The 18,607-nt window shown below is 45.0% G+C and overlaps 1 protein-coding gene across 1 annotated transcript in view; it reads right to left on the bottom strand.

Annotated features, from left to right (window-relative positions):
* Window positions 1-18,607, bottom strand: part of PRKG2 (protein kinase cGMP-dependent 2) — a 64,831-nt gene that overhangs the window by 45,335 nt on the left and 889 nt on the right. Inside the window, exon 2 of the mRNA XM_083571245.1 lies at window positions 13,009-13,542. Within this exon, the coding sequence (XP_083427371.1) occupies window positions 13,009-13,529 (521 nt within the window). The 5' untranslated portion in view covers window positions 13,530-13,542. The remainder of the gene's footprint in view (window positions 1-13,008; window positions 13,543-18,607) is intronic.

The following is an 18,607-nucleotide window of genomic DNA, read 5'->3' as shown; positions in this document are numbered from 1 at the left end:
GTTCCAGAAGTCCGTTCTTAAACCAAAACCATTCTTAAACCGAGACACACTTTCCCTAACAAGGCCTCCCGCCGCCAGTGCCCTTCCACTGTTCGGATTCTATTCTTAGACTGAGGTAAAGTTCGCAAACGGGGACACTGCTTCTGGTTTTGCGGAGTTCGTAAACTGAATCGTTCGTAAACAGGGCTGTTCTTAAACCAAGGTACCCACTGCAATCAAAACTGGTGGTCATCACTAAATCCTGGGTCAGCAAGTTCTATCACACCCATAGCTATGTGAATAAGCATTTCTTCTAGCCTGTACTGAATCTCCAGTCAGAAACAATGGATGAATATTCTGGTATTATGAAAAACTCTGTTTTTTCCCATACCACACACTATTTAATTTACCTTTACCACATCCCTCTTTAATCCTATCCCCCCCCCCCCAAACTAAGATGACTCAAGCTATGTAGACTTCTTGCAAAAGCCGGGAGGGGGGAAGCTGTGACCCTCCAGATGTTGCGGACTTGAAATCCCATCAGCCCCAGCCAACATGGTCAATTTTATACAGCTATTTTTTCATAAAATTTATATGCCACTTGTTTGTAAGGGATGTGGAGAGCTGGAGTCCAACGAAACCTAGAGAGCCGAAGGTTAGTCACTCCACCTTACCGCGTTGTTGGCATCCATCTGTCTCGAGAGACAATGGGTGTCAAACCACGGCATTAGCAGCACCCAAGTACCCTCCTCGGGGTGCAAGCCTGTGTGTGGAGGTCCTGGACTGCCCAGACGACTGTTGGGATTCTGCCGGGAGATGGGGGCAACTGGCGGGCATCCAGCTGGCTCCAGCCACCAGCTGGCAGCCGGGCGAAACTCCGGTTCTTTGAACAGCATCAAAAACTGCGACTCAACCCTCAGAAGACCTCAGAAGCTTAAGCACGCAAGCCAACAGATATAAGAACTCTTTGCAACGGAAGTGGCAGGCAGAGACATGTGTAAGCATATTTACAGCATTTATTCAACAGCAGGACAAAGGAAAAACATGTCTGCTTCCCTTCGTGTTCAAGCACAACAGCGGCATAGCAAAAGCAATACACAACGGAAGTTCCCAGCAGACTGTGCTGGAAGTAAACAGACATGCGCCATACAACAACTCCACATATCTGTTCCTCTTAAGGCAGAACGGAACATCAATATCCTAACAACGACAAGAAGGCGTGGCCTTCCTGATGTGGTCCAAAGGAAAGCAGAGCAATACGTTTGGTACCAGCTTGGCTGCAGGAGTTGCTGGAAGGAGGCATACAAGATGCCATCCAACCATCTTAGGGACTCAAGTCTGGGTTTATGTAGGGTTTGCTCTTTAGCATTTCTTCTCCCAAAGATGTCCCACAAGGCAGCAGAAGCTTAGGATAAGAGTTTTCCTTCTCCTACATGGGCTACCTTCCCAGGTTGATGAGCCCCAACTGCCCCTCGCTTCCCTCTACAGCATGTGCAGAAACCGTTGGACCCACCATTGGTCTTGTCCACAAAATCTGCCAGAGCCTGTCTTTGCACACAGGGCAAGTCCTTAACTCACCAAGGGTTTGAGACCCATCGGCTACCTTACATTAACTGTGCGAAACACTCTTTAGGGCGTGCAGCTTTGGAAACCTGCAGCTTTCCAAATGTTATTGGAACAACAACATCAAAAGGGTCGTGTTAAGTTGTGGGTGAACATATCAGACGACACAGCGATTCTTCCAAAGCAGCTCTTTATTTGTAAGCTGGAACAGAACTGAACTGAAGGCCTCAGTCAGCCTGCTTATATAGAGCTCCAGTACCTTGTTACTGTAACTTCTTTCTAAAACTACCCAATCACTGAACGTCACTTTCGATCCTTCATTTGCATACAAACTATCCAATCACTGAACGTCACTTTCAATCCTTCATTTGCATAACTATCTACAGTATCCCCCTGCTGGCCCAGGGTGAGAACTTCAGTACATAACAGGTCACAGGTTCTTCGTACCAGCACTGCATGAAACACACACTGCATGAGCCCAAGAAACTGAGAAACTGAAATATATTTATTCATTTGCAAATGAAGGGATCTGAATCCGCATCTAGCTAACTTGAAGGGCAACCTTTGCCCCGGAACGCCGTGCTTTTGTTATTGCCTGTGTGAGGCTCATCCATCTAATGAAGCGAATCTCAACACAGCACTTTGGAAACCCCCCAGGGTCTCTTCCGACTTGGATTCATAAAACAAAGTAAAACTGTCCCAGGGAACGAGGCTTTGCTGCAAAATCTCCAGAGGGCACCTTAAGAGTGAGTGATCACTTCCCGTTTTGCAGCTTGATTCATTTCCTTTATTACCTGTGCAGCAAGCTTGAAAACGAAGAATGGCAATGATAAAAGCCTAGAAAAATAAAATCAGAAGCACAGAAGTCGTCGTGTTTCCTGGCCGAAATAGAAACTTTGGGCATTTAGGAAACTTTAGGCCTAGCAAATCACATTGTATATAGGTCACAATGTTCAGCTGAAAACAAATTTTCTAAGTATAGGCTAACCCCCACTGCCATCTTGCATAAGTGGGTTTTTTTCTTCTTTACATCAGGAATTCCTAATTAGACCCAAATATTAAACATTTCCACAGAGCTGGCCAATGCATTAGATATGGTCCCTAAGGGACCAATTCAAGCTACCTTAACATTTCACTCTCGTGACGATGGTCCCTCATGCAAACTGAATTTTGGTTTTCCCCATTTATGGGGTTTCTACGGCTTAATTGTCTTGGTTTTCCATCTTTACTTCCCCCACCCCATCTGATCCTGTTATATCTTAAAAGCACTATAGGAAAAAATCAAAATACGAGAGAGAGAGAGAGAGAGAGAGAGAGAGAGAGAGAAAGGGAAAGGGAAAGGGAAAGGGAAAGGGAAAGGGAAAGGGAAAGGGAATGAGAGTGCATTAGTTCACAGAACTTGCCGCTTCCAAGAGGAGACTAGTTTCTGAACAGTATACTGAGTTCTCAATGATGGTTGCATGGCTAGCTTCAGGAAATAGCCTCCTCACATGAAACTGTGATGTGCTGCAATGTGTCTCCTCCCTAGGCACCAAAGGTAATAGCTGGAGTGCCAAACCAGCATTGGCCCAGTTTCTATGAGGGATGCTGCTGCCAAGGGGAAGAGAGGTCAAGACTTGGCCACCTCCCATCTGGTTCTGGCCGTCTGAGGCAGACATGGCCAAACTTGGCCCTCCAGCTGTTTTGGGACTACAATGCCCATCATCCCTGACCACTGGTCCTGTTAGCTAGGGATGATGGGAGTTGTAGTCCCAAAACAGCTGGAGGCCCAAGTTTGGCCATGCCTGCACTAGTGGAGGCCACACTGCAGCTGCTCTCACATGGCAGAAGGTCATGGCAGAAGGGCCTTGAACATAGCTGTCAACTTTTCCCTTTTCTTGCGAGAAATCCTATTCGGAATAAGGGAATTTCCCTTAACAAAAGGGAAAAGTTGACAGCTATGGCCTTGAAGGATCTATACAGAATCGCTCTTTGTTCCAACCCACTATTACACGCAGCCTATATACTAATGAACCAAATGGATAGTCTATTCTTTTCCTAATTATTACTTTCCTATCAACTTACTCTCCACTCCCATTGCCAACAATTCAATTTGTAATTTTTATTTGCACGGGTGTGCTTATTTATTGCTGGGAACATAAAGAAACATTAACTCCATTAAAGGCCCGTCTAGCGCAGTTACTTTCTCCCTATAAACGTTGATTGATGAAACAAAAATTACAAACTTCGCCCTGCTTCCCCATTAAATTTTCTCAGGGTAGTAATTAGTGGGTGCATAATCGTAGACAATCACCTGCATTATATGATATTGAAGTGGGGGTGGGGACACAAATTACAAGGTTCAAACATTAAGAGCTGAAGGAAAAATGGAAAACAAAATTGCAATGAGGAACAAAGAGAAACCAAGGCAAAAACTAAAGGAATTAAAGGGACAATCCACTGGGACTCTCTCCTGCATAATCCCATGGACATTAACGGAAGCTGAGTTGTGCATTATGCTGCTCTAATACAACTCCCATTCACTTCAATGGGGTGCATGTAGAATCTCGCAGCAGACGAGATAATGATGATGATAATAATAATAATAATAATAATAATAATAATAATAATAATAATAATTTATTTATACCCCACCCATCTGGCTGGGTTTCCCCAGCCACTCTGGGCGGCTCCCAACAGAATATTAAAGGTAAAGGTAAAGGGACCCCTGACCATTAGGTCCAGTTGTGGCCGATTCTGGGGTTCTGGCCCTCATCTCATCTCACTTTATTGGCCAAGGGAGCTGGCGTACAGCTTCTGGGTCATGTGGCCAGCATGACTAAGCCGCTTCTGGCAAACCAGAGCAGTGCACGGAAACGCCGTTTACCTTCCCGCCGGAGTGGTACCTATTTATCTACTTGCACTTTGACGTGCTTTCAAACTGCCAGGTTGGCAGGAGCAGGGACCGAGCAACAGGAGCTCACCCCGTCGCGGGGATTCAAATCGCCGACCTTCTGATCAGCAAGTCCTAGGCTCTGTGGTTTAATCCACAGCGCCACCCGCATCCCTTAACAGAATATTAGAAACACGATAAAACATCAAACATTAAAAACTTCCCTAAACAGGGCTGCCTTCAGATGTCTTCTAAAAGTCAGATAGTTGTTTATTTCTTTGAGGGCGTTCCACAGGCCAGGTGCCACTACAGAGAAGGCCCTCTGCCTGATTGAGTGGCAGGAGAGACAACCTGCTTCCATTTGATTTAGCCTCACACTTCCTAAGGCAGCTTCCCCAACCTGGTGTCTTCCGGATGTTCTGGACTACAAAAAGTAGATGTTGTGAGAACTTATTATTGCTTAGACCAGGCTTCCTCAACCTTGGCCCTCCAGATGTTTTTGGCCTGCAACTCCCATGATCCCTAGCTAGCAGGACCAGTGGTCAGGGATGATGGGAATTGTAGGCTCAAAACATCTGGAGGGCCAAGGTTGAGGAAGCCTGGCTTAGACACTTATACTTTGAGCTTGGAAGTATAAACATCCAGTGTCTATTTTGCAATGATCTGAGTACTTCACAGCCCTTAATACATTTGAACATATTTCTTCTAAATGCCAATCATGTGGGTCCCTATCTGGACATTAGGATGGCTTGTATCAACTTATACATTTAAATTAAAAAGAATGCACAGGCTTCTTCCTCCCCCTTTTCACTCCCCCGCCTTTTCTCTGTGTTTTATTTTTTCCGTTTTCTTCTTTGTTGAATTGGTTACTAAAAACACACACACTTAAATCAAAATGTTCTCTTTTTTTGATGCCAACTGAAAATATTCCAAGGCCAACTACCCTATGCAAATTAGATGCAATGGGAACATTTTCTCAGATAAAAATCCTATGCACATTATGGACTAATTTGCATGGGATTCCCCCCCCCTAAAAATTTTCCAATTCAATTTTTTTTTCCAGGAAACCCATATCACTGGTCCTATGGGACTGATATTAACGACAAACAACAAGTGTGCCCCCATGCTTATTTCATAGACTGTAAGACAGTATAATACAGGAGTCAGCAAACTTTTTCAGCAGGGGGCCAGTCCACCGTCCCTCAGACGGGGGCCAGACTATATTTTGGGGGGGGGATGAACGAATTCCTATGCCCCACAAATAACCCAGAGATGCATTTTAAATAAAAGCACACATTCTACTCATGTAAAAAAATGCTGAATCCTGGACTGTCCTCGGGCCGGATTTAGAAGGTAATTGGGCAAGATCCGGCCCCAGGGCCTTAGTTTGCCTACCCATGGTATAATACTTGGCCAGGCATTTTCTTACAATTTATTCTAGGAAACCTTGGCTTCCTTAACTCATATTGTTGCTAACAATAGGCATCCAACCACAGCACAGTGAAAAATGTGGGGTGAAGGGAGAGAATAGAGCAACCCTTCCTTTAATTGTTCCCTCCCTGATCTTTATTGTAATTATTATCATGTTCTCTGGCACTTTGGATAGCCTTCTTCGGCAATCTATGAGTGGAGAAATATCCCCATTCATACACTGGAGGAGGTCATACCGTTTGTGACAGCTATGTATAGTTTGAGGTTCAAACAGGGCTGCTGCAAACTGTACATTTCATTTATTAGTACAGTGGTACCTCGGGTTACATATGCTTCAGGTTACAGACTCCGCTAACTCAGAATTAGTACCTCAGGTTAAGAACTTTGCTTCAGGATCAGAACAGAAATCATGCTCCGGCGGCAGCGGGAGGCCCCATTAGCTAAAGTGGTGCTTCAGGTTAAGAACAGTTTCAGGTTAAGAACGGACCTCTGGAACGAATTAAGTACTTAACCCGAGGTACCACTGTACTTCTATTCTTCTATTTTGTAGGCTATGTTTTGTGCTTCAAAAGCCAGATCTGTTTTACGACGGGATGGGTCTCACTGGCACTCATCTCAGTGATAATGACATGTTTTGGAAGGGGATCCGTTGTTTGGAAGACATTTCAAGCTCAGTCGCTGTTGCTTGGGGAGTTGGGGCGGGAGGGAAGCTGCTAAATCCAACCTAATAACTGTAACTTGAGATAAAAACCAACTTCAATTTTTTTCATAACATATCTTGGTTTTTCCCTTGATGTCCTACAGGCACTCTTCCTTGGGCTCCAAAATATATTCTTATCATTTAGATTTCTTACTCGCTCTTCCCCACAAGTATGAAAATCAGAATTTGGCACCTGCCCTGGCAGTAGACAACCTGCTGGTTGCATTTTGTGCTTTGCTGTTCAGTTGTGTAGACTGCACTACACTGCACTGCCCTCTTCCAGGGGGAGGAAGATGAGGAGAAAAATGGGGCTGTTGGGCCATTGCTCTACCTAGTTTAATATCATCTGCTCTGACCAGCAGGGGTGCCCCAAAGTTTATGGCATTTCCTAGTGCCAATATCCAAATTCCTTTATGACTGGAGATGACAGGGGTTGCCTGGGATCTTCTGCATGAAGGACAGTATTTTTAAAAAATGCCTATTATAACTATATTTGAAAGACGGGCTTAGCAAACATCCAGTGACAACAGCTTCCCTTGAAAAAGGGAAACAGATCCCTTTGTAGCTCTTTGAGGATGGAATCATGCACCAACTTGAGTAGGATCCCGATAGAGACACATGCCCGCCTAGCATGTTCTCTCCCTCCTGGTCGATCGTTTGGGAGCTTCAAAAGCTTTCTTCAGCCTGAACATCACAGCGACTGAGGCCAACAGACATCGGCACACTTAGGGATCCGCAGAGTCTTAGTGACTTGTGTGACAGACCTCAGCAACTCAGCATTTTGGCTAATCTACTTTATTTACATATAAACACACATGGAGCACTGCAACATGGCTCCCTCTCTCTCTAGCATCAGACAGCAAAGAGAAAGAACAAAGGACAATACTCCATGGAACACAGTAACACAAACATCCTGTCTCTGTCACCTCCCACTTTGTGGAATCAAAACATACACCATCATGTGATAGGCAAAAATCCAACGACTGCAATCATTCACTTTTCACAAGAGTGAATGGTGGAGAGAGCTTATTATGCAAGACTAGACTGGACTGTGTGGAGGAGGAGGATGCGAGTGAGCATCTCAGAGAGGTCGCAGCTTGCTGTGCTTTCAGGTCAATCAATACCAAAACGAGTGGAAAAAGTCGGAATTGCCTGGGGAATTTTGCAGGCTTGTAGCAATAGCCGAAAGATCATCTGACTAGATTGCAAGGTTCTCTGCATGCCTATACAGCCACCCCTCGTATTTACAAGGAAGGAAATGGACATGCCACTTTGAAACACGGGGTACATAGGAAGCTGCCTTATACAAATTGAGGATATCAGTCCTTCGAACCCAGTGTTTTCTACACTGGTTGGCAATAGCTCTCCAGAGTTTCAGACTGGGGGTATTTTCAGCCAACACGGAATTGAACTTGTGCCTATCTGCATGCAATGGCCCTTCCAGCATTAAACTGTTGAATTTATTAACCACATGAATTTATTGGCACTTCTGTCACTATAAGCCATGTCCCTTAGAGATGATGGGACAGAATGACCTTTTATTGGCATCTACAGAGCAAAACACCAAGTGATGGACCAGATTACTGTTGGCTCTAATGACTAGTCTGGCAAGCTTGACATTTTGGCTTCTTTTTAAGAATAGTCTCCAGCTCAACACTGGCGAGTCCGCAAGCCAATGCCAGAGCAAGAGGTCTGCTGCACCTTGTCATCTGAACAAGCATGCCGTCCCTTGGCCAACCCCCATATTTTCTCCATGCAAATGTTAGCCATTTCAACAGGAAGAATGCAACTGGCCAGCTCAGGAGCATAATATCACTCACACCTTACTAGCTATCGCTGGCTATTTACACATCCTGTCCCTTGCAGTATTGTATGCCATTGACTGAATTGCACCCCCAGTTTGGTGTGTTGCATTTAGTAGGTCTCTAATGGCAGAGGGACTGAGATGTTCTGAACTTTCTTCTTAAAGGTAAAGGTAAAGGGACCCCTAACCATTAGGTCCAGTTGCAGATGACTCTAGGGTTGCAGCGCTCATCTCACTTTATTGGTCGAGGGAGCCAGCGTGTACAGCTTCCAGGTCATGTGGCCAGCATGACTAAGCCGCTTCTGGCGAACCAGAGCAGTGCACGGAAACGCCATTTACCTTCCCGCTGCAGTACCTATTTATCTACTTGCACTTTGATGTGCTTTCGAACTGCTAGGTTGGCAGGAGCAGGGACTAAGCAACGGGAGCTCACCCTGTCACGGGAATTCGAACCGCCGACCTTCTGATCGGCAAGTCCTAGGCTCTGAGCTTTCTTCTTAGGGTGAAGTAAACATACTCTTCCTGCTTGTTTGCTGTCTGAAATAGGAGTGTTCAAGTCTCAAGGAAGTTGCTTACCTCCCTTTAGTCTCAGAATCTGGCTTTGGGAAATGAACACAGAACTCTTAGAATTATGTCGCTGTGAAACCATAATGTCCTAAAATCCAGGGCAAAGAAACTTGTTTCCTTTTATATTTTGGGTTCCAAATAAAAGCACAAGAGCCTAATAATCCATATAATTATTATTTACCACATTAACAGCCCTATTGCTTAGGCTTTTGTTATACATTTAGCCCATGCATTTAAACTTTCTGACTTGCTACACACACTAGAGGTATACAACTGTTTTGGTTTGATATGAGAAGCAAGATTTCTCACATGTTTGAAAGATGGCTTCCTGGCACCTATAACTCCCCTATTAATCTTAATTCAAAGGAAACGGCAGAGGGTGCAAGATTAGGAAACTGGAACAAATACCTACTTGGTTCTGGCTCTCTCATGTGGCCGGTGGCATTTTAATGCTGTTAACTTCAGGTGGTGAGCAGCTATCCACCTTATTGCTCTATCTGCAGCTCCTGGGGAAAGGCCCCAAAGGGGAAAACAAAAACCTGCTATTGTAGAATCTTCCTTGCTTTACCATGCAGATTTGAGTTTCTTTCCAGTGGAATCCAAACTGCAGCAGAATTTCATTATGTAGTCTCCAGAGCTAATTGCACTGCAAATTCAGTTATAACCCACAGGAGTCATAGCCTCTTTCCATAACTAGTGGACAAAGGATATGTTTGCGACCCGGAGGACCAATGGTGCTCCAGTTTCCCTACAATGGTGCTGAATACTTGTGGCCAAAGAACTGGGACTGAGACTCTGAAAATCCCAATGCCCTAAATGGAGGCAAAGGTAGAGAACTAAAAATGCAACTGTTAGTTCCTAGTTCCTAATTCTTGTAGTGCATAGCCTGTTTTAAGCTGAAACTGCTTTTGTCTTACCAAAAATATATATCTAACAAGCGTGCCACCAGCTTCCCTCTTCAAAAAAGTGATTATATTATATTATTATTATTTAGTCACTGAGTACAATGAACCAACCAATAAAAACCTGAAAAACCCACATCCCCTATACCCCCCATTCCCCTTCACCCATGTGAACTTGGGAATTTGAAATATTATTTATAATATAAAAGCTTTTAAATAAAATTTCTAACTGTGTTATATTTGTATACAGCAAAGAGAAGTTTAGAGTAATTAGGTATATTTTAATTTAGTTAATTATGTAATAGGTTTATGTTAGAAAATGAATATGGATGTTGAATTTGATGTTTGTAATTTTTCTTTTTTTGGTTTTGGAAATAAAAAATTAAAAACAAAACAAACCCACATCCATACAAATGAATGACAGGGCTTAGGAAACCTATCCCACTAAAAAGAGGTGGCAGGTACTTGAAACTGCTCAAATTAAAGGCGCAAAGCCCAGGTAAAAAGGAAAACAACTTTCTTGTTCCTAAATATAGATAAAGATGGTGCCATATGAGTCTCCCTGGGGAGAACATTCCACAACCAGGGAGCCACCACTAAAAAGGCCCGTTCAATGCTCTGTCTAAAATAGGCTCTTAAAATACAGTCACCATTTTATTTAAAGTCAACATACAGTCATACCTCATGTTACGTTTGTGTCAGGGAACTGCCATCGGAGCCAGAGGTGGAGGGAAGGCTCCAGAGGGATGCCGGAGAGGGTCCCAGCAGGCAGAGAGGCAGCCCATCTGCTGGGGAAGGAAATCAGTGTAACACCAGTGGAGAAGGGGGGCAGATGGGGGAATCGGAGAGGAGGCTCCAGGACTCTTCACCGGAAACCAGCGGAGAGAGCACGGGTGCTCCGCTGCCCACACCCTCCCTGCGCAGAAGACTTCCGCGCAGGGAGAGTAGGAGGAGACTTGGCGTCAAAGAACTTCTTTGCTGGAAGAAGTTCAAGAAACGCCCACTGACGGATTCTGCCAGCGACTGAAACAGCCACGAAGTGAAGGGCTGTCCAGACAGAAAGGGTTCAACCAGGTAACCTAGCCAGGAGTGGTGGCAACTTACGCACGAGCAACCCCTATAACCACTACAGTTTGCTTTGTGTTGCGTTTTTTCAGGTTGCGTCCCGCGGCGACCTGGAAGTACTGGAAAGGGTTACTTCCAGGTTTCACCGTTCGTACATGTGCAGGCATGCAAAATGACGTAATGCACATGTGCAGAAGCGGCGAATCACAAGTTGCACGTGTGCACTCACCGCTGCGGGTTGTGTTCCTTTCATGTTGCAAATGGGCCTCTGGAACGGATCCCATTTGCAACCAGAGGTACCACTGTATAGGGAAGAAGTTCTGGACACTGCCTTATTTGGCTGAGACATAGTATCACAAAGTCTGTGAGTGCTGTCATTATGCTGAGACGTAGGAACTGCTTCTGGAGCGAATGAGGCAGCCTTAAATAACAGTTCCAGAAGAGCATAGTGAGTGGGGAAGAAGACAAAGAAGAAAATGAGTATGCCCTGGAACAGAATGATACAACATCAAAAGTCTTTAGTGCACATGAATTCTTACTAGCCTATCTGCTCAAACAGACCTATGCCAGCCATCTGTGGTGTACCAAGGACCTGAGAAGAAAAGAATAAACTCTCCCAGTTTACAAATGCTTCTCTGCTTCAGGGTCTGAAAGCAATTCTTACAAGGGCAACAGATGAATGGGTATTTGAAAGCCTGGGTTAATATTTAGTTTTTTTCTGTGCAGTAACAGGCACCATCCAGAAAAACCTTTCTATTGTGCCCAGCCAGCACTATTATTCCAGAAATAAATCCAGAAATAAATTTGATGGGCAATAAACAAACACACAGTTTAAGACACACATTTAAGCGTCATCTACCACACCCATTTGCAAACACCAAATGGGCATTATTGAGGGGAGCACCAACCACCATCTCCCCATTTTGGACTCCTGTTTATGAGTACTGAAGTCTCACATGCACTAGTTCACAAACCTTGCACACAAGCTCCTTCTCACCCAAGCCCAGCCCAGCCTTTCCCTCCTGTCCAACTGTAGGCAAGTTCCTCAGAGACAGACGCTCCTTTTCGCTCGGCATCTGTGCTCCGAAGAATTATAGCTTTGCTGTGGCAGCATGAACAAAAAAGGCATTCTCTTACGCTCAAGGTATACCTCTTAACTAAACAACAAAGTACAGCGAGGCAGTGTGATCCCAAGGCCGCCCTGAAAGCCCGTGCCAGCTATGAAAGCCCAGGGCACATTGTGGTGCAATCTTTTCCTGCCCCAGATCCATTGCTCTTCTTGCAGCAAATGTTCTTAGAGAGGAGGCGGCTGCAAATGCATTCCTCTGCACAACCTCAGAGCCTTCGCCCCTTTCAGCTGCTCAACGGCAGACAGGGCGGGGAATCAGAGGGATGGGGCAAATCTGTCTGTATGAGGCATTCAAACTTCCACACACATTTGTGGTAGTCTACCGGCTCCTTGCCCAAATTATATAAACAACCACAAGCGTGCATCTAAAACCACAGCATTAGAGCTGTCTCACACACTTACAGCTATCACGGCAGTAGACAACTATCCATTGAAGGATCAATAAATAAATAAACCAGATTTTTTAATTGAAATAGGATTTTTTAAAAATTTAAATCAGATTTTTTAAAATTTAAATCAGATTTTAAAAATAAAATGCTTTTGGAGGAAAAAATCTTTCTAAAGATAGTTTTCTATTTAAGTTACATTATAGTCCAAAGGCTATTCATCAGGAAATAAGGATTTGTTTTAAGTTTTTCATGTTTGCTAAAACTCAGTCTAAGGGGTTTTTTTTAAAAAAAAATCGTTTAACCACATCAGTTAACAAACATGGATACATATGCTATAATGTTCTTGTTTGAGTGAAATAAATAAAAGAAACCTTCACCTGGTTGTGAATATCAAGATTATAGCAGCAAGAATGAGTCTTTCTGTAAAAAAAAGAGATTAAAATCAAGTCTTACTGACTAGTGACTTAAATCATGATTTAAATCAGTTTGACTTAAATCATGATTTAAATTGATTTGATTTAAATCAAACCCACCCTGTGAAGGATGCACCTAGCTATGCATACTTTGGTGTGCGCACCGATCGCCCCAGCGCAGCATGCCCTCTCACCTGGAGGCCTTTCTGACTCTCGCCTTTTCGAAGGAGAAGCGAGGCTGCTCACTCAAGTCGTACGTCCGGCTCGTGGGCTCTGCAGACACGCCTTCCTTCGCGCCTCTCCTCCTGTTGCTGCAGGGGGCTGCATGGTTGGCCCTGGGCGCTTCTTTAAGAGGGGAGAACAGGAAGGGGTTTGCCCCCTGGGTGTCCACAACATCCTGCAGCTTGTTGAGCTGGATGCATTTGCACTTAAGCTCTTCGGTGAGGTCGGCAATGGTCCGGGTTTGCTTCGCCAGCTGCTCCTGCAGCTCAATGATGTGGTAGTTCCTCTCGTGGAGCTCTTCCTCCTGCCTCTTCAGCTCCCTCTCGAGCTCCCAGATCTTGCTCCTCAGAATATCCGCCGCACCTGTGATGGTACTGATGTTCAGTCCCGGGTCTTTCAGGAACTTGCTGCTCCCTGAGCAGCCCAGAGGGCAGTTTCCCACATGACTGTCTGGCCTCTTCAGGTACTTGTGTTTCACTGACCCATTTCCCATTTGGGCAGGTGACCTGGACAAAGGGAAAAGAAATAAACCCAGTTCAAAACCTTCGCTGTGATAATGGGATCAAACAACCAGAGCATTGTTTACCTGAAAGGCAAATGCTAAGACTGGCAGGTTTTCTCACTGCACAGAAAGAAAACTTAAATCCTTTTTCCCCCCTTTAAAAAAAAATAATCCATCTAGCTGGAAGTCAGCTTACGTGCCGCTGTGCATTTCAAACCGACGTCTCATGCAACCTGCTGCTGCTCTTGTTGAGCATTCCAAAGAATTTCACACATTGAAACTGAAATTCTGGTGTCAGGCTGCTAGAAGGAAATAAAACCGAATAGCAACATTGGAAATGTGGGAGGTGGGAAAAAAATAGAAAAGAAAAGTCAACTTTCTGCTGCAAGAAAGCTACTGGTGTGGTTTTGAAAAAGCAGCAGTTATATTTTGATGTTTAAGTACAAATCTCTCTCTCACACACACATACTCACTCACACACACACAAACACATGTGTCAATGACAGAACTGGAACATCATTTCAGCTTGCAAACATGAAGTGTTGAGCTACCTAGCCTACACATGGCTGAAAAAATAGATGAGAGAAGAAGAAGAGTTTGGATTTGATATCCTGCTTTATTACTACCCTAAGGAGTCTCAAAGCAGCTCACAATCTCCTTTCCCTTCCTCCCCCACAACAAACACTCTGTGAGGTGAGTGGGGCTGAGAGACTTCAAGAAGTATGACTAGCCCAAGGTCACTCAGCAGCTGCATGAGGAGGAGCGGAGACGCGAACCCGGTTCACCAGATTACGAGTCTACCGGTCTTAACCACTACATCACACTGGGTCTACTGGCTGTATTATCCACACTCTGACTTTCTCTAAAGAATCCTAGGGAACTGTAGGTTCCCCACCATAACTTACAGTTGTTGCATGAGGCTCTGGGTCTCAGGTAGTAGTCCCCATCCCCTTTTCATGGGCATCTGTAGTCAAGGATCAGACTTGGGAGCTTCTTGCATGATAAGCTTGAGCTGTTTTGTTGCCATTTCAGTACTGGGCTATATAGCATAGTGAGTCCTGGATTTCATGGAAGGCAGGCAGGTAGTCAGAGGCTGCGTCAGACTCTTGGTGTCTGCAAAGTTTCCTATCACAGAAACTCAGGAAGGTGCCTTACGCAGAGCCAGACCACTGGCCCATCTAGCTTAGTATTGCTGACACTGGCTGGCAGAAGCCTGATCGCCAGGGTTTCAGGCAGCAGTCTCTCCCATCTCAACCTGGAGAAGTCAGGGACTGAACCTGGGACCTTATGCATACAGGGCAGATGTTCCACCACAGAGCTAGGGACCCTTTCCCTAATCTTTCCTTGCTTCTCCCTCTTTCACTCTCATGTCTGCTCAAGCATGGGGAGGTTGTGACACAGGAGACTCCCAATCTCACTGCTTCTCCAGCTCCCCTCTGAAACCCTGTGTGGTTTCTCCCAACATCTCCCAGGAAGACTGAAGCCCACTCTTCCACAGAACTGCCAGCAAGGTGCTGACGTTGCCTCCTGCGCCATTATCACTGTGACATCGGCCCTTCCTTATCTCTCTCCATTCAAAAGGGTTTGTTCCCACAAACACAAGGGATGCAAATGTATGTTGTGTGCAGTTTGGTGAATGCTCACGGGGGAACCCCACTGGGACTCAAACTGCTCATGGATAGCCTGTAGCTTATGCCTGCAACTGTGTCGAGGCCTGAGCTATGGAGGCCTGGAAGAGAGAGCAGTGCAATAGGTTCTTCTTCCTTACGAACACTCTCTCTTTGTGTGTGTACATGAGAAAGAGAGAGCTCTGTAACATTATCTCAGTGCCATCAACGCACGTTGATTTGTGACTTCCGCGAATGGCTAGCAGGGATGTCACTGTGATTGATGGGTGGCAATGAAGTTGCAAAGGACTCTGTGGGCTGTTGTTGTTGTTCTGCAGATTCTCATGCTGTTTTGCTGCTGGAGGAGCATAGCTCGCTTTTTCCAGTGCACCACCCAAAGCCTTGGCAAAGCACCGCCACAAGCCCAGCTGCAGAATTAGCCTGCTCATTCTGCTCTCTGTATTACCGCACAAGTTACCCAGGTTCTAAAATATGCATGTCATTATTTATAGATTTGCATCTATTCCGGGCTGCACGTCTGGGCTAGAGAAAGAAACAGTTAGTGGGAAATAGCATTGTTTGGGGTAGTTTGGACCACATGGCTTTCAGCCGATTGGTCCTGTGTCTCAATGATGGGGGGGGGGGCCTTGCTTAAGAGCAAGTCATCTCCCCGCTGCTTACGGTGGGGGGGGGGCATGTCAGTGAGACAATGTCAGGCGCCTTTGTGACACCTGAATTGTGATGCTCCGGTAGCAGGATTTTAACCAATGTTGTCAGCAGTAATGGGAACACTGTGTGTGTTTATGACAAAAGTGTCTCTCACTAAATGTAAATGAACTGTGAAAAAGACTGTGAATTGAAAGCGGAGGTGATAGGTGTAGCTTTCCCTGTTTTGTAACACAAAAAAATCCTTAATAAAAAGTAATTAAGGAGAGAGAGAGAGAGAGAGAAACAGTTGTGCAAAAATTCAGGTGTCCAGAAACCATTTGGAACTTAAAAGATGAGCTTGGCAACTGGCTCCACGTATAGCTGTAAACATTTCCCTTTTTAAAAGGAAAATTCCCTTATTCCGAATAGGATTCCTCGCAAGAAAAGGGAAAAGTTGACAGCTATGGCTCCATGTGTAGCTGTGGATCACAGGAGCGAAGGAAGATTATGTCAAGTCTGACCACAGACCCCCAAAAGGTGGTGACCCTATACCAGCAAAATATGGCTGGCTTCCTACCTCTTGCAACAAGTTTTGCACTATTCTTGCAAAATGCCCAATGTGAGCCAAGTTGAAATGTACATTTACAGCCCGAGTTGCCCAGTCTCTTCCCAAAAGGTTCAAGCTGACAGACACAAGACTTCTCATTTCATCCTCAACAGAGTCCTGTGAGGAGGTTAGGTTGACTGGTCCAAAAGAGACCAGAAAAATTTGTGGTTCTCACTGGAGCCAAGCAGATGCCTGTGGGAAGCCCACAAGCAGAAACGGAGCACAACAGCTCCCTCCACAGTTGTGATTCCCAACAGCTGGTATTGTGAGACATACCCCATCTGACAGTGGAAGAGCCTGCATAGCTCAGTTAGAGTGTGGTGCTGATAAAGCCAAGGTTGCAGGTTCGATCACTGTATGGGACATCTGCATATTCCTGCATTAAAGGGGGTTGGTCTAGAAGATCTTCAAGGTCCCTCTCAACTCTCTGCCTAGAAATCTTTCATAGTCCAATCCTCCATGAATTTCTCTCATCATCTTTTAACAGCCAACCGAGCTGGTGGTCGTCACAACCTCTTGTGGGAGCAAATGCCTTCGTTTTGCACTGCCCTTCACTGCGCAAAGAACTACTGCAGAATCATATAATAATAATAATAATAATAATAATAATAATAATAATAATAATAATAATAATTTATTGTTTGTACCCCACCCATCTGGCTGGGTTTCCCCAGCCACTCTGGGCGGCTTCCAACAAAGATTAAAAATACATTAAAATGTCACACATTAAAAACTTCCCTGAACAGGGCTGCCTTCAGATGTCTTCTAAATGTCAGGTAGTTGTTTATCTCTTTGACATCTGGTGGGAGGGCGTTCCACAGGGCAGGCGCCACTACTGAGAAGGCCCCTCTGCCTGGTTCCCTGTAGCTCTGCTTCTCGCAGTGAGGGAACCGCCCGAAGGCTCTCGGCACTGGACCTCAGCGTCCGGGCAGAACGATGGGAGTGGAGACACTCCTTCAGGTATACTTGGCCTGATTTTGCAGAGGAAGTGTGAGGGTCATCTAGTCCAACCCCCTGCAGCAATGCAGGAATCTTTCGCCCAACGTGGGGCTCAAACCCACAACCTTGGGATTAAGAGTCTCATGCTCTGTCGACTGAGCTATTTGCACTGCCATTCCTGAACTTTCCACATGGCCGATTTGGGTGGGTTTGAGTGGTTGAATGGGGATTCAAACCTATACCTCCCTGGTCCAAGTGTGACACTCTAGAACACATGGACTTGCATAACTAAAGAACTCCGAAAAAGCAGAGCCACTTCAGCTTTTCCAGAAGGGTCAATTTGCCCCCCCCCAACCTCTAACAGTGACACTAAATAGCTAATAAACCATTGGTAATGACCATATAGAGAACAGGAGCTTGCTGGTCTGAAAACTCTTCCATCTCTCTTCTTTTCTGCTATGCTATTTAATTAACCAACACAGGGACCAGTGTGTGATCAAGTCATATCAGATCTTCATCTCCTCCTCTCCCCTATCCTGCAGAAGGAACAAGGATACATGTGCTTTTAGCTCCAAGCAAACAGCTCCATACTACTGCCCTTCCTGGAGGTGATACAGTTACTATAATCTCTCCCATCAGTGGTTATTTAATCTATGCATATAGGCATGTTATATAAACTTGATTTCCCCCATTATATACCAACAGAAAAGGAGAAAGCCACCGGCATACAAACATACATACATTTTCAGCACTGACACTTGAGTGAAGCCCCCACCCCGTTCTCTCCCCCACTCCCCCTCCCATGGAAAAAGAAACACGAAATAACATCCCACTTTGTACATGAAACCCTAACACACCATAAACTTAGAAGTGTTTTTTTTTCATTATCACCTTGAGATGGTGGTTCAGAAGGCAATTAATAAATCAATGGTAATAACAGGAGCAATAAATAGCAGGATGAGATAAAGCTGGAATGAAGTCCCTCAGACATGTGACATGGTACTCAATGTCTTCTACATTAGCAAAATCCTAGCTCCAGCAATGAACACGGGTGGAATGCCAGGACGCTGGACTCCTCAGAAAAATCTGTATGCATTTTGAGCTTTAATCATGTCGCACTCCAGAGAAGCCCGCTATTCCTAGCTTCCAGCACCAATCTCTCCCCCAGCAGACAACTGCATGCCCAACATCACATAGTTGTGAAGTTCCCCCCTCCCTCTCTTATTGCACATAGATGGAGAGCAACCTTGCATCTTTCCCCCACCCTC

The sequence above is a fragment of the Podarcis filfolensis genome (assembly GCF_964270895.1).
Source record: "Podarcis filfolensis genome assembly, chromosome: 9".
Classification (NCBI taxonomy): domain Eukaryota; kingdom Metazoa; phylum Chordata; class Lepidosauria; order Squamata; family Lacertidae; genus Podarcis; species Podarcis filfolensis.
The sequence above is the reverse complement of the archived record's forward strand: the minus strand, read 5'-3'. Positions and strand labels throughout refer to the sequence as shown.